Source organism: Lissotriton helveticus, chromosome 6 (assembly GCF_964261635.1).
Source record: "Lissotriton helveticus chromosome 6, aLisHel1.1, whole genome shotgun sequence".
In the NCBI taxonomy this organism is placed as follows: Eukaryota; Metazoa; Chordata; class Amphibia; order Caudata; family Salamandridae; genus Lissotriton; species Lissotriton helveticus.
In genome coordinates, this window is record NC_136067.1 from 585,422,230 (window position 1) to 585,437,126 (window position 14,897).

The following is a 14,897-nucleotide window of genomic DNA, read 5'->3' on the forward strand; positions in this document are numbered from 1 at the left end:
CATATCTCAAAGTTCCGGTGGCAAAAACTACTACCCTTTCATGTCCCTTGTTCGATTGCATTGAAACTGCACCCAACGCATGCATGCTGTCTACAGTGGCCACTATGGTATGTTCTCGTGCATCAAATGGCTTTAGTTCCACAGCATTTACTGTACATTTCTTAATCACATCAAATGTTCTCTGGCATTCTTGTATCCACTCAAACTTCAGACCCTTCTTCATCAATGCTCTCATCAGTTTAACTCTATCAGAGAAGTTATCCACAAATGTGGCATAGGACTCTGTCAGACCTAAAAAAAAGATTTCAATTGAGCCTGGTGTCTGAAGCATGGTGCCTTCTCGGTAGCTTCGATAAGTTTAATCTTTGGTCTTATGCCAGACTTGGAAACGTTATGATTCAAATACTCCACTTCTTCATTTCCCAATCTCCATAGTCAGACCTGTCGCTTCCAAAATGTTAAGTACTTTCCTCAAAAAATCACGTTGGCTTGCCTCATTGCTGCCCATAAGACTGTCATCCTGAAAAAACATTCATTTTTCAGGTCACCCAGCGAACTGCTGCATGACATTTTGGAATACTGGGGTTGCGGATGCTAAACCAAAAGGCATATGCACGTAACAGAAATGCACTGTTAGGGATGATAAATTAAATAAAATGCTTTGAGTCTGGATGCAACCATATGTGATAAGTACTACTCACATCTAATGTTGAATTATACTGCCCGCCTTTCACACTGGTCAACATTTCATTAATATTGGGGAGAGAATGGCAATCTTCCTGTATATTTTTGTTAAGGTCCCTGAGATTTACACACACTCAAATCTTACCATTGGACTTGTGTGCAATAACAAAATAACAGCTGGATTTAACCACTCAGAACCTTTTATTGGCTGAATGATGTTGTTCTTGGTCAACCTGTTCCATATATCTCTTAAAGAGTCTCTAAGAGCCATTCGTACACCACTTACCTTGTACACAGTAGTTATGACATCATTCTTTAGAACAATGTTATGCATGAATCTTTTTAGGCATCTCAAATAATTCCCAAATAATTTAAGAAATTGACTTACCCACTCCTGAGCTTCATTCTGTTCGAAAATTAACACTTGCTGCTCTGTGTTAGGATTCAAAACATTTCCCAATGTTCTGCCCGCGCCACCCCAGAAGAGTCCTCCCTTTTTTGACCACATACCCTCGATCCCATGCAGATCTTCCTTTGAAATTCAAATTTGTCTCCAAATATCCAATAATAGGCAATTTCACTTAACTCTGAAGTAACTTTCTGGTTTAACATCCGCTTTCAATAAATCCTTCACACTTCATTTGTTCCACAATTCCTTATCCACCAAAGTGTATGGAGGCAAGAATTTGCCCACAGAGCAACATCTTCACCATGCATTTAGGTAGGTGATAACACTTACCAGAACGGGAGGCAGATCCTTCTCCTACATCGCGGCAAAGACCTGGAATGAACTTCCCCTCAGCACCAGACAAAGCCCCACACTGCAAGCATTTAGGAAGAGCCTCGAGACCTGGCTTTTCGGATGACCGGAGCTGCCTAGTGCCTTGAGACCTTCACGGGTGAGTAGTGCACTCTATAAATCCCTGATTGATTGATTGTGTTGAACTTGATCTCCACTTCCTCCAATACATCACACACTACTAGCACATCCACTTATTCACCAAAATTCACTTCAACCTCCCTGAAATGTATGCCACGTTCTTTTACCTTATTAACATTTCCTTTTAGAAACAGTACTCACTTGCTTACATGCCCTTGAAAAATGACCAACCCTTTTGACAAAAATATTTTGCCTTTGCCTCTTGGCAATTTCTGAAAGTCGCAACATGCTTTACACTTCCGCACCTGTATTATGTTTTCGTTCCATTGCCAAACCCATCCTTTAACCTGACCTCCTTTTTGTCCTTGGTCTTTTCTGACACATGCACTATAGATTGCATAGACTCGAGTTTGGTTTTGTATGCTCCATCTCGCACTTTCAATTCATCCACATTATGGGAATTATTTCCTTTATGTTTAACTGTCATTATAGACTTCTCTAATGAAGGTTCTTTTAAATCCAACAACTTCCCTTGTATCTTCATATTTGAAGTATGGTTAATCATCTGATCCTGGATGATCTGCTCACGCAATTATTTGAATTTGCATGTTGCAGCTAAAGTTCACAAAACTGCAACATATACTGGTTAATAGTTTCACCAGACAATTGCGCTCTAGAGAAACATTTTTGCCTGTTTACCAAAACACTAAAGTTCTTTCCATAGTTCTCTTCTAGTGCTTTCATAACCAACACCATTTCATCATCCACTGTGTAGTCCATATCAGAATTATTGTTCCTTCCTTCACCATAACCTACAGTTGCTGCCAATGTTTTAATACTTTCCTACCCTCCCCCCCCCCAAGGTATGCTTCAACAATACTCATTTTCTTTTTCCAACCAACAATTCAGCACCAGTAGCCTCCAAATATTTCAAAGACTTCTCACTAGTCTTCCATGATGGGTTCACCAGGAGTAGCAAGAAAGGTAGGAGATGCAACTGCTTAAATTGTCAATAACAATTACTTCTGCAGGCCTTCGGTTGTGTTTCCTTTATTTTTCAACCTAATAAAATTACACAAGAAATGTAGTCACCGTTATCTGGCTAAGTAAAATAATAATTTAACATAAAAGTAGTCATCAGTGTCTCACATGTTCCAGAATGCAAGCTTCAATGTCCTTGGAAACCATTGAATCTAACCTTTCAAATAAAGTCTCCATTGAACTCACTACAGCATTAAATTCAGTATTCAAACAACCCTTCTCTCAGAGGGTTTCTTAATTGTATTCTTCCTTCCAACTCCCGAGGACAGTTCCCAAATCCTGTATATTGTGCAAAGCAAGATGGAAGAAATTGGTAAATCCTCTATTTCCCAAAGCAAGATGGCTGCTGTTCACAAATCCCGAGTATTGCCCGAAAGCAATAGGGCCGTAGTTGAAAATGCTCTCCTCCTCTTGAAATATGTGATGCGCTTCATGCGTCTGTGCTGCTGAAGACTAGAAAGGACGATCGCGAGGAGTGCACCGCAGTACAAGCAAACTCAGCCAACATGAATCTGCCGTTAAGACACTGATCAGGGTGGCAACTGAGGCTCCTCGTGTGGCAGAGACATAAAGACAGTTAACCATTCACCAGAGCGAGTGCCTCGTACTGTATCCAATCCGTGCTGCAACCCAAATGGCCTGACTTGGACCCGGTCCAGCACAACCCGATATCTGCGAGTGGTGCTTTGTATTTATTTGCGCTATTTTCATCTAGAACTCAAAATTCATAACTCATGTACTACTGATGCCATTTTTGTAATCGCACATCTTACATTTGACTTCTTTTTTGGTTTGGGATTTCTCTTCTACTGTGTTGTCACTTTACCAATGTTTGAGTGCCTTATGCATTGCCTCTAAGTTAAGCCTGACTGCTTTTGTGCCAAGTTACCAAAGGATTAAGTACCGGTTTATTTAGTGACTTTAATGGTGCTCCCTGACAATGATTGTGTTCATCATATAAGTGGGGTCCACACCCCTCTCAAATATTAACCCAGTTTCTTTAATTTTTCTATACGTTTTTTTCATTATATTACTTAAATAATGAAGACTTTGTCAACATACATTGTTTTAAGGCTGTATTTCATTAGAAGAAGGAAGTTTGATTTGCCTGTGCAGTAGATAATTGATCTACTGTTCTTCCAGTCCTGCTTCAGAGCTCCATGCTTTGGAAATCTCGTGGTAGAGGAGCTTTACACTTAACTACACTTCAGCATTGATTTCCAGTATTTTTTAGAATGATGTTAAAAAACTACTCTAAAGAGATCAGAGGACTGTTTTGAGGCATCATGTCTATTATTCATTAATGAATCCGCTTTTCCCAAAAGTAAAACGTTAATCTGAAAAGTTGCCACTTCGTCCCTATGCATACTTTCACCAACCATTGTTGCATGAAATTTAGAAAAGCAGTCCTCTAATCTGTTTTGCTAAATGTAATGTCACTCCATGTCTGCAGCATGCAGGCCTGGTAGGTTACATTCAATATGTTGGACTAACATAGTAAATAGTATATAAGACTAGAGGAAAATACTGTTAAAATGGCATTCCCAATGTTAGCAATTTATAAAGCACAAAACAGCATTGGGCAGCTCCGGTTAAAAAACAACTGAAGATAACAGTTTAGACAAACCGATAGATTTTAATTGCATGTAGAAATTCAGCTGTAGCATCTGTAAATGAAGCACTGGACCTTAAGTAGCAAGGTGAAGTCAGCAGTGCAACTGAATATATGAGATACTAAAACATTAAGTTTGACTTTTCTCAGTTACTGAATGCATTATGTGGAGTCATCCTATTCACCATGGACAAAATGAGTACCACTAGACTTTCAATGCTGAATGTCCTAATATGGTACTTGACAGAGTGTTGTATAGCCATGGAAGTTCACAGTACTCTCTACCAGTGAGCTCCTTTTCCTGCTCTATTCAACTTTTTAATGGTAGCATTCATGCTATAGAAGAACTTCCCATGCTAGAAGAGGCCCACATTATCCCTGACCATTTTAGAGAGGACTAGCAAACCCACTTTGTCTTACAGAACTTCTCCCACTCTTGATAAGGAACCCCTAGCTCATCCGCTCATGAAGTCAGATCTTAAACACAGCTCTTTCCACTACTTGCAAATGATCTTGAATCATTCCCCTCTCTATTTTATGCACTGCTCTCTTTTGCTTCCTAGCTAGATTATCACTACATGTATACAGGTTTTTGGATAGAATCTAAATTTAGCGTTTCAAGAAAGTGTCTCTCCGGCAATTCAACTTCGCTCGAATTTGGGAATAACTATTGGATGATTTTTGTAAATTAAATACTCCGGTTGCCTTGTGCTTTAAACAACCCCTTATTCCATAGAACCTTAATACGTAGCCATTGGTGGAATAGTGAATGATGTCACTCGAATATGTGTTGTTTTAACTGCATTGATGATTTAATTCTGCGGGTCAGTGAGATTCAGAGTCGCCTTCATTGTGTACTTCCATCCAAATTAATGATCCTGTTAAACATTGTTAGCTCCATCTGTCCGTGTTTCTGTCTCTCCTCATGCCATCTCCTTCATTTGATATGTTTGGGGCAGGTTAGTAAACTTAAATTTCTTTGTTAGTACATAGACTATCCACGAATAGTGCGCAAAAGCTTAATTTGTCATCCCAATCGCAAATCCTGATTCTCCAAATCAAGATTTGCTGAATTTTCCGACATATTCCTCTGGCAACTGGTGAAAATCTGTATTTTCCAGTCACAGGTTTAGAGATGGGGTGGTAGCATAGGAGTTACTGATAGTCTGGAGTAGCCATTGGAAGGGAAGTGAACTTTTTCAGGTCATACATTTTTGGGTATTCACAAAACTTCCAAATGTTTTTACACCCATTTTTTCATTTCCTCTCACACTGACACCCCAATATGTTATGGAGGTGTAAACAAATAGATTTCTTAATTTATGAAATAATCAGAAATAGTTTAACAGAAAGCAAAATAGTAAAATATACTTTGGAGTAAACCATATATACATAATTCTAATTTGATGTAGGTTTACATGCATAGCATTTGGGTTATTGTGAATATCCAAATAAAGGGTTGCCGTATTCAAACTGTTAGTGTATGTCTTTACTATTAAGGAGTCTCTTTAAGTAACATTTTGTGAATCGACCCATGGTATTGCTTGTATGGGCACACACATGAACTGATACAAGCAGCAGACCCATTCATCCGTCGGTCTTTATGTACACAGCTCCCCTACCCCCGCCCCCTCCGAGCTACCAGATTTGCTATACATTTGTGAAGGGTGTGCAAATGAAAGTTCCCTGCCTATAAAAGTGTATCCCTCAGTTCCACCTTGTAAAGTGGCCACTTCCTTACCGGGACTGTTTGGCGCTAAGGTGACTGTAGAGGAAAACTGCCTGACTGCTGTTGAGATCCGAACTGAACCTTGGCCATGGTAGACATTTTTGTGGGGATAAGAATGAGGCTCATGTGGAGAAGAAATTAAGTGCTCAATTCACAGTTCGTTCCATGCAGATAATCGTAAAATGCTGCTGCCTGCATATGCAATGAACGGTTCTCTCCTTTCGAGAGGCAGAGCAAATCAAGGTCACAGTCGGAGATGATGTTAGATATATTGAATCTTTGCTTAACAGCGCAGCCGGCGCTAGGCTGCATGCCCTTCGTGTAATCAGTATTTGAGGTACAGATTTAATTACTGCTGCCCTTCTTACATGTTCATGATAGTGAATACAGTACAATTACCACGTTCAATATACTTGATACCTTTGTGCAGTTGTTTGCCTTTGGCTCAAGTTCTCCCACTGTCGTGATCTGCTTTAAAAAGTCTGACTCTTGCATCCCGGGTTGCGATCCACGGCGCTTGAATGCAGCTTTCGGGTTTGAGAGAATCACTTGAAGGTTCACTGCAAATCCTTGTGAAAACAAATATTAGAAATGAAGGTTAACCCATAGAAGAGAGAGGTTTATATCATGAATTTAATTATGACCGAGCTACATTTTACCCATCTCAGAAATGCCACTTTGTAGAAGTTCTTAACATTTTCATTTTTTAGGCTGCACATTTATTAAGACTAGTTATTAGGATTGCAAGCAAAAAAGACACGCAGTAGCCAAAAATGCTGTGCTACTTGGGAGCAGGAGAGCACCATATCTACAGAGATAAGACTCTCTGCTCCCCTCTCTCTAGCACCAGCGCTGATTTCAGCTAGGGCTAAGGTGTGTGCCTGAGTCTGCATAGGTTTTACAAAATACTATGCCTAGACAAGTTCAAACACTTTTCCCTCTTTGTACTCTTTGTATGTGTGCTGCACAGGGCAGCATGCATGCAAAGTAGGAAAAGAAAGGAAAAATGAAAACTTTTCTCCTGTTAACGCCTCCTTTCAGATGGCGTTAACTTTTGGCGCTAAACCCTGTCTACAATTGTTTGAAGATAAGGGTTTGCGTCAAAAGGCATGGGTGGTTGCATGGGAACGCCCCTTTACCACCCATGTAATGCCCCCTTGGCACTAAGTAACGAAAGCAAAGCTTTGCGCTGCTTTGCATTACTTGTAGGGTACTTTCCAACACAAAACAAGTTTTGCTTTGTAAAGTAAATTGCCATTTTGTAACCCAGAGCAAAATGTTTGAAAATCTAACCCTATGAGATATACTTTCGATTATTCTGTGTCTATAACCTTTGTGTAACTCAACAGTTTTGAAAACTATCTCATTTGTCTGTCCTCTCATCACCACAGTCACCTTTACATAGTGAGACATTGGTGGATCAGATTACTATACTAAAAAAAACCCGACATAAACCATTGATCTTACATCCCCCCTCTCTACGTAGCAACTCGCAGAAAAAAGCTCCATTTCCATCATTATTTAGCAATTACCTAGCATGTTGTGCCATGTCTTATTGTTGGTGATGGTCTGTCTATATTCAGTCTCTCTTTTTCTGTATGTGTGTGAAGATTTTTCTTAGCCCACATGTGGGGGGAGGAGTGTAAAGGTTTCTAAACCAGAATCTAGTTTATATTTTGGCTGTTCGGCATACAAAGCAATTCATTTAATAATCCTCCCTATTTAAATAGCCTGCTCACCTTCAAGATCCTACTTCCTGCTAAAATTACAAAATTAAGGTTTTCAATTAGCCATGAATCAGGCATTCTCGGGCAGCAGCACAATCCTGAAACACTGAAGCATATTTTAAAAGCTTTGCGTCATGTGTGCACCATGCAACGTGGTATATGCATGACCCAAATGCTGACACAGAGGGAGAATAGGCCCTTCTTCTAACACCCTACAGCTGACATTTTTAAAGTGCTTGAGGAATAAAAGAGTTAGGTTCAATACAGATTCATAATTAAACAGTGCTACCCATTTGATCACAGAGTAAGGCTCAGAGTCGATAGGTATTGTTGAGTATGTGTTTATTACAAACTCAAAGCCAGAGTAATATAAATCGGTCTCAAAAACATTGCATAGTAATACAAAATTATCTAAGGATTGCTGAACCTGCGCACAAAAAAGGATCCTCTATAACAAATAACAAATGAGGGCTTCAGTTGCGATAGTGCATAAAATAAAAAACACAATATGATGTTGATATTGAAAGTTTTAATCCTCATGCCTATTTTGCATGAGGAAGACTATTTTTCAAACAACCTATTTTAAAGAGTGCTAAAGGAAACCCCAATTAGATCCATAAAAATAGAAAAGGTGTATACACATATATAAATGTCACGAGTATATAGCAAATACTCTCTCTACATGACTTTGCATGCAATCACTCCATTATTCACATTATACCGCACAAGCACATAAGGCCCTTGTTAGGCCTGGCATTTCTTGGTGTGATTACCCCTGACTTTCTTTGCCTCTATCTCCTCTATTTTTGTTATGGTGATGGATATGGTGTTGCCAACTTAGATGCTTTGGGCACTCTGTCACTGCTAAACAGTGTCAAAGTGCAAGTGCGCCCTGTGTTAAAAGTGTAATAGAGATTGGCTGTCCGTTATGCACGAGCAACTGCCATGTTACTCTGGTAAGTGCACACACTTACCAGACCCTGCCCTTCCCTTTCCATACACATCAGGCACCCCTATGGTAGGTCTAGGGTACAGATCAAAAGTAGTGGTGGTGAGGCACACTAGTAAATCAGTTTTAATCTTATTTAACAAAAAAAATGTAACTCCTTGGGTGCGAACGAGGTATCGCCCTTTGACCTGTAGGAAGTCGATCCAAAACTTATGTAGCACTGAATGAAGGTACTTAGTGTCCCTCTGTTGCACTCCTTTAAATGGTCGGGCAGACCTTAAACAAATGCCACAAATAAATTCGTATTGGTTTTTCCAAGAATAATCTTGTTTATTAATCCATGTAGATCATCATAATGATACTTCTCATTTATGAATAAACACGTTCGTTTACCAAGCATCTCAAATTTCGACATTACGTGGGTTATCCCTTAGATGATCCCAATGCATTTCGAGTCGAGAGACTCTTCATCAGGGGATCTTTTTCCTACAAAATAATGATCGTAATCAAAATCAAGGCATGGAGCCTTCAGGCAAGAACAGCTTTCAAACAATACCTTACTTCAAAAATGAAGAATAACGGAACTTCATGCACATAAAGCAGTGACATAAATCATACTTGTTATAAGGCGGGTGAAATGTATACTGTGTGTGTGGATTAAGAGACGTAAACAAGTACCAAAGGTCATGCAGTAGGAGGTGTGGGATTTTGAAAAAAACAGTGCGTGCCACTCAATTAAGATGGAAAAGTGAGGCTCTGGATTGTGCGGAATGTGACGTGAATCTAGAAAGTCCGAACAAGCGTGGACGATGTGAAGAGGTTGATAACCCGTAGCGTGATAATGTGGAAAAGTAAATTTTGCCATGTTCTGTGTCCCTACGCGTCCTCCATCATATGTTATATGTGCATGATTAATATGCATATGTTATTCCCCATGTTTGATTAAAGACGCAATTACAGTTGTGTCCACCTCTAGTATGGCAGTTTCCAGTTCTCGTGAATACTACGAATATCAGGCCTATGTAAAGCTACGTTGCCACGTTTCTCAGTGTGCACGTTATTCCATTGTAAAGTCCCCGTTTCTAGGCCTCAAAAGGGCCCGGACACCAGATTCAGCTCCTGTCTCCTGTCTCCTGAAGCCCCGCGGAGGAGTGATACAACCCCCACCTGTATCCTCGACCCTTCACCTACTGCCTGCCTCGCAGTGCCCGGTTCAGCTTGGCCCTGCCTCTGAGTCTGCCAAGAGTATGTTATGATTCCAGATTATCAGTTCAGTCCTCTTCCTCTGCATTCCTAAAGCTACTGAACTGCATCAATAGTTTCCGTCATTGTCTAGCCTTTACGGCCCCATGTTAGAGAAATACTGTATTAATGGTCATTTAATATTCTTCATCACGCACTACATGTAGAATAATGCATGGTCCAGTCTTAGTGTCTGTTAGCCTTTCCCCTCCTGACTTCTAGTTTATATCAACATGTTCCCTAAACATCAGATACTAGATACTGTTTAGGTACATGTCGCCCTGACTCTCCAGACTTCAGTCTCTGCTCCTAGCACAGAGTTCGAAGCCCCCAGCTTCTCCTAGTGATACGTCATTGCCAGTTTGCGCGCACCATCAGGTTAGAGGTCCCGGCTCCTCAGGTAGCCCCCTCCATGGTTTCCGCCCCATTCATGACATATTCTGTTACGTTTGCATCACATGTCTATGTATACGCCCTGTTACACCGCTTTTCACCCTTATCTTTCGCGACTGCTACGCGTCACGCCTATTGCTCCACCCACCGCTACGCCTATTGCAATGTAATGCTATGTGTTTGCGTTATGTATATATGCTCATGTACTGTTATTAAAAGTTACGCCGTCATTCCCGATCCTGTCCCCGGCAGCTGCCATCCTATTCCCGTGCAGGTCGTCCTGTTCCTGTCCTTATGCTGTATTAAACCTGCAAAACTCCTACTACCTCGAATCTTGACTCTTATTTATTGAGCTATCTGTTATTCATTTATTCATTCAAAAATAGGGTATTATTTATTTATTTACCACATAATGGCGCCCGAATAGGTACTTGCCCTTTCCCCACGCGTCGGTGAAGCCACGCCGACCCCCTGACCCTCTGCAGTCGTGACGGAACTCTTCTGCGCACCGGCAGATATTTCTGCTTCAAGTATCCCTCAGGCCCACGGAGGAGACGGAGGAGGCGGTCCAGCATCCAGACGAGACGGTGGAGGAACGCGGCGAGTCCCGACCAGAGCCCAAGCCGAGAGTCCAAGGTCCGAGGTATCCGGAGGTCCACCCGTAACTGAAGTCCGAAGTTCGTCGTCCGTCGTCGTAGCAGTCCAGTCCGATCCGAGGCCTTCCGTTCTTGCTGCCCGGTGAGTACCGTCGCTGGGGTAGTATCTAGACAGGGTCAATCTAAATTGACTCTGGTCCGTGGGTTGGTGGTACACAGACCCACAAACGAAGTGTTCACCTAGGTGGATACGGGTCTTGATGCGTCCCTTTATGGGACCGGTATGTTCCGTACTGTTTCAGCAGTGCATCCAGTAACTCTAGTCTGTTCCGTTCTCGAGAAATTCTTGTGTTTCTGTTCTCAGTATTCCAGGTAATATTCTGTCCGAACTGTTATGTTATGATGTTCTTCATGTATTTTAATGTCGTGGTATGAATGGGGAATAAGTATCGTGTTCATTGTGTATTGTATTGTGTCTAGATTACAGTCCAGTCATGCCCTTGTTTTCTAAGTTACGTCAGTTAAAAACTAGAAAGGGTCTGCTGGAAGCAGCCGTTCCAGTTCCGCCTAGGGACAGTCCAGGTCATTTTATGTATCAGAAGCATGGCATAAGCGCCATATTGTATCTAGATTTATGGGTAGAGTATACCAAACAGTTAGAAGAAAAGTATAGATGGCCCGTATCGGGCACATGGGATGCCGAGTGCATCATGCGAGTAGAAGAAGCATTATGGAAAAAGAAAGCCAGACAGTCACAGAAAGATGCCATCGAGTTATGGCGCAAAGAAGCTCATAAAAGAACCGAAAAAGAAATCAGAAAGTCAGAATTAAGTAGAGAATCCTCAGAACGAGCACAAGAAAAAGAGTTAATCGAGATAGGTGAACGAATTAGAACTGAACAATCAGAGAGACAGAGGAATGCTCTTATTAAGGGTATGTATCCTCTTCTTGCCGAGGGCTTGCCAAAAGCGACCCCGGAGGCATCCAGTAATTTCCCGCCACCATTAGTTCCGACCAAGCTATGTCACAAACCGACCGCAACTGATATTTTTATTTCGTCCTATTTGGACGACACAGTCCCAGAATATGCAAATCCTGTTCGCGCTCCGCCAGTCCCTGTAAATCAGGCACTTCCCGTTCCTCCAGACACCGGGGTACCCCTTGCAGTACCTGCTACGGCCCCCCTGGTCCAGCCCGCCATACAAGTTCAGCCTACATTTCCATTTCCCACTCTGCCAGGACGAAGAGCATCAGTAGACGACTCTAGTTTAGGGGCCGCAGGAGGAGGTCCTCCTCAGACCCCGCCGCCACACAAGCGTTTAACAACAGCCGAATTACATATGCAAGCGTCACAGCGTACGCCCAGACATCAGTCTGTAGCAGAAATAAGAAAAGCCCTTAATGAATGCGGCTATGATCCAGTCCCAGGCGAGGATAATATGGTTTTATGTTCATTACGTGTAAGAAGGGTGGCCGAGTATCTAGTCACCCTACCGAATATGAAAGAAGACCTAGACAGAATATATCGTTTCATCCGTACAGGGGATGATCCAGAAAGCATTGGCGAGGCCATGTCTCAAAGGAAAGCTGAGACCCAGCTCATGATATTAAAGTTTCTGATCAATTGTCTAATAAGAGAACAAGATTACCCGTCCAAAGATCAAGCCGAAATGAGAACCCTGACAAAGTGGAGTGATAATATAGCCGAGGGTAAGCACAGAACCATGAGTGCTATGGACAGTATGTACAAGAAAATTCGTAAAGAAATAATAAGGTTACACGATCAACGTAAAGCAGCACAAGTAAGCGAGAAAGAAAGTAACTCTGATACTGAAGAGGTAGAGGACGAGAATCCCGACAGAATAGCGTATGTAGGAAAATCTAGATTTCCAGATCGTCATTTACGCCTAGAACACAAGTCTACTTTCCATCATCCAGCACCAGAACAAGGTTCTCTAGAACAAGTATTCCAAGCTACCGATCACATTCTGAAATCACGAATCGGTTACAGTGAGTTGAGTACCATGCATGAACAAGAACTAGTCCGATCAGCAGTCCGATGGATTACTGATTCTACCACTTTTCCAGACGAAATAGTGGCACAAATGTTTCTGAAAATGCCCCCAGCCGAGCAACGACTGGCGGGTATGTATATGATTCAGCACCTCATTACATTGTATGAGGGTCAGCACTCTGATCCAGGCCCGTTACATGATATCCTGAACGAGTTACTCCAGTATAGATGGAAAGGTTTAGGTACCGATTTAATTAGTGTCGTTCTAGAACAACGTCACAAATATAGAACGTTTTTGAACCCGCATTTTGTTCATGTCTCACCCCCAGAAAGTAAACCATTTTACATGGAGAGACAGAATCCGTTACGAGAAGTCCACCCAGTTAGAGGAACGGGTGGCGAACTAGAACAAGTGTTTGTTTACACTCCGATTACAAAGATGGAACTCCTAGAGATGAAGAAATTAATTCCCTGTCATGATAAAGATCCAGCAGGGTTCCACCAAGAATTAAAAGACATGCTCCGTATGGGAGAATACACGTATCCAGATATAATTAAAATGTTAAAGGTTCTGCTGCCCGCAGGGGTGTATGAAAAGCTCAAGGAAAAAGAATGGGAGGTGGGAGAGAAAAAGATCGATTGGGCAGTTCTAGAAGCTGAAGATAAGGCACGAGTACCAGGTCCCGGTCTTGGAGCGAAATGTAAAGAATTACCAGAATTATTAATACAAGTTTTACCCAGATTATTGACAACTAGAAAAGAAGACTGGGATGCAATCTCAGCCTGTAAACAGAAACAAGATGAAGACATTAGTGATTTTTATTCTAGATTTGAGAAATGTTTTAGCATCAACAGTGGCCTCAAGACAAGTAGTGAGTCATACCCTCATCTTTTTGTTACTAAATTAGTCGAGAATTCAAGTCCACAAATTAAAAATCGAGTTTTGAAAGTCGAAAGTACCTGGCAAGCTAATACCCCGTCCCAGATGTTACAGATGCTCCAATACCACCAGAATAGAATCAGGGAAGAGCAGGACCACGAAAGGAAACGTATGAAAGACACGAAAATGAAAGTACTAGTTGCACAATCTGTTCCTCAAGACAGTCAGAAGAGGGGTCCAAATCAAGCCAGTCATCCTGCAGCTCCCGTTAAAGGGAACTGCAATTATTGTAAACAGCCAGGTCATTTTATAAACGAGTGTGCAGTTCTGAAACATAACATAGCTACCGGTAAGACTAAAGAAAGACCACGTCCGCCTAGACAAGAACAAGTTTCACAGACTCTTCAGCCACAGAATACACCACAGACAGTTACAGCACCGCAGCCCATCGCTGCAACACAGCATGTTACACAGCAGATGTACCAGTATGCACAGTCTGAGTATCCAGAGTACCAGCAGTATTCATGAAACAGCCTAGAGAGGGAGGTAGGCTTGCCTCTCATCGAGATACCTGTAGATCAAGAAGGTCCCTATGTTCACAGTCAAGTACTAGGGAAAGATAGAAAGTTTTTGATTGATACAGGGGCAAGTAGGACCACAATTAGTCACGCCGAAGTTCCAGGGGCTCCGCTCTCAGGCTCAAGAAATGTTTCCCTTGGATTTTCAGGAAAACCTATCGTAAATGAAATATCAAAGCCAGTTACTCTAGAAGTAGGTCCATTGTCCCGTACTACTGATCTGTTACTTACTAAGTCATGTCCAGAAAATCTATTAGGCATTAAAACACTGAAAGAATTAGGTGCAGTTATATGCTGTTCCCCAGAGGGAATACGTCTGTTCCTACGTGACTTCAAGGGTCACTATGTATTACGAGATTTTGATCCCAGATTGTCTAATGTTCCGCAGCATTTATGGGCGCAAGGTCCAACTGATGTAGGTTACATGCAAATCACACCCCATCGTGTGACTCTCAAGCCAGGTGTAGTGTTACCACGAATCAGACAGTACAGATTGCCACCTGAGGCTGTAGCAGCCTTATCCAAAATTATTGACGAGCTCATCGCTCAAGGAGTAGTTGTAGAAACTGACT

General features: G+C 41.7%; 1 protein-coding gene across 1 annotated transcript in view; it reads right to left on the reverse strand.

Moving 5' to 3' along the window:
- The window catches only part of B3GAT2 (beta-1,3-glucuronyltransferase 2), a 422,486-nt gene that overhangs the window by 27,130 nt on the left and 380,459 nt on the right, over positions 1–14,897 (reverse strand). The window contains exon 3 of the mRNA XM_078648022.1: positions 6,367–6,515. Coding sequence (XP_078504148.1) covers positions 6,367–6,515 — 149 coding nt within the window. The remainder of the gene's footprint in view (positions 1–6,366; positions 6,516–14,897) is intronic.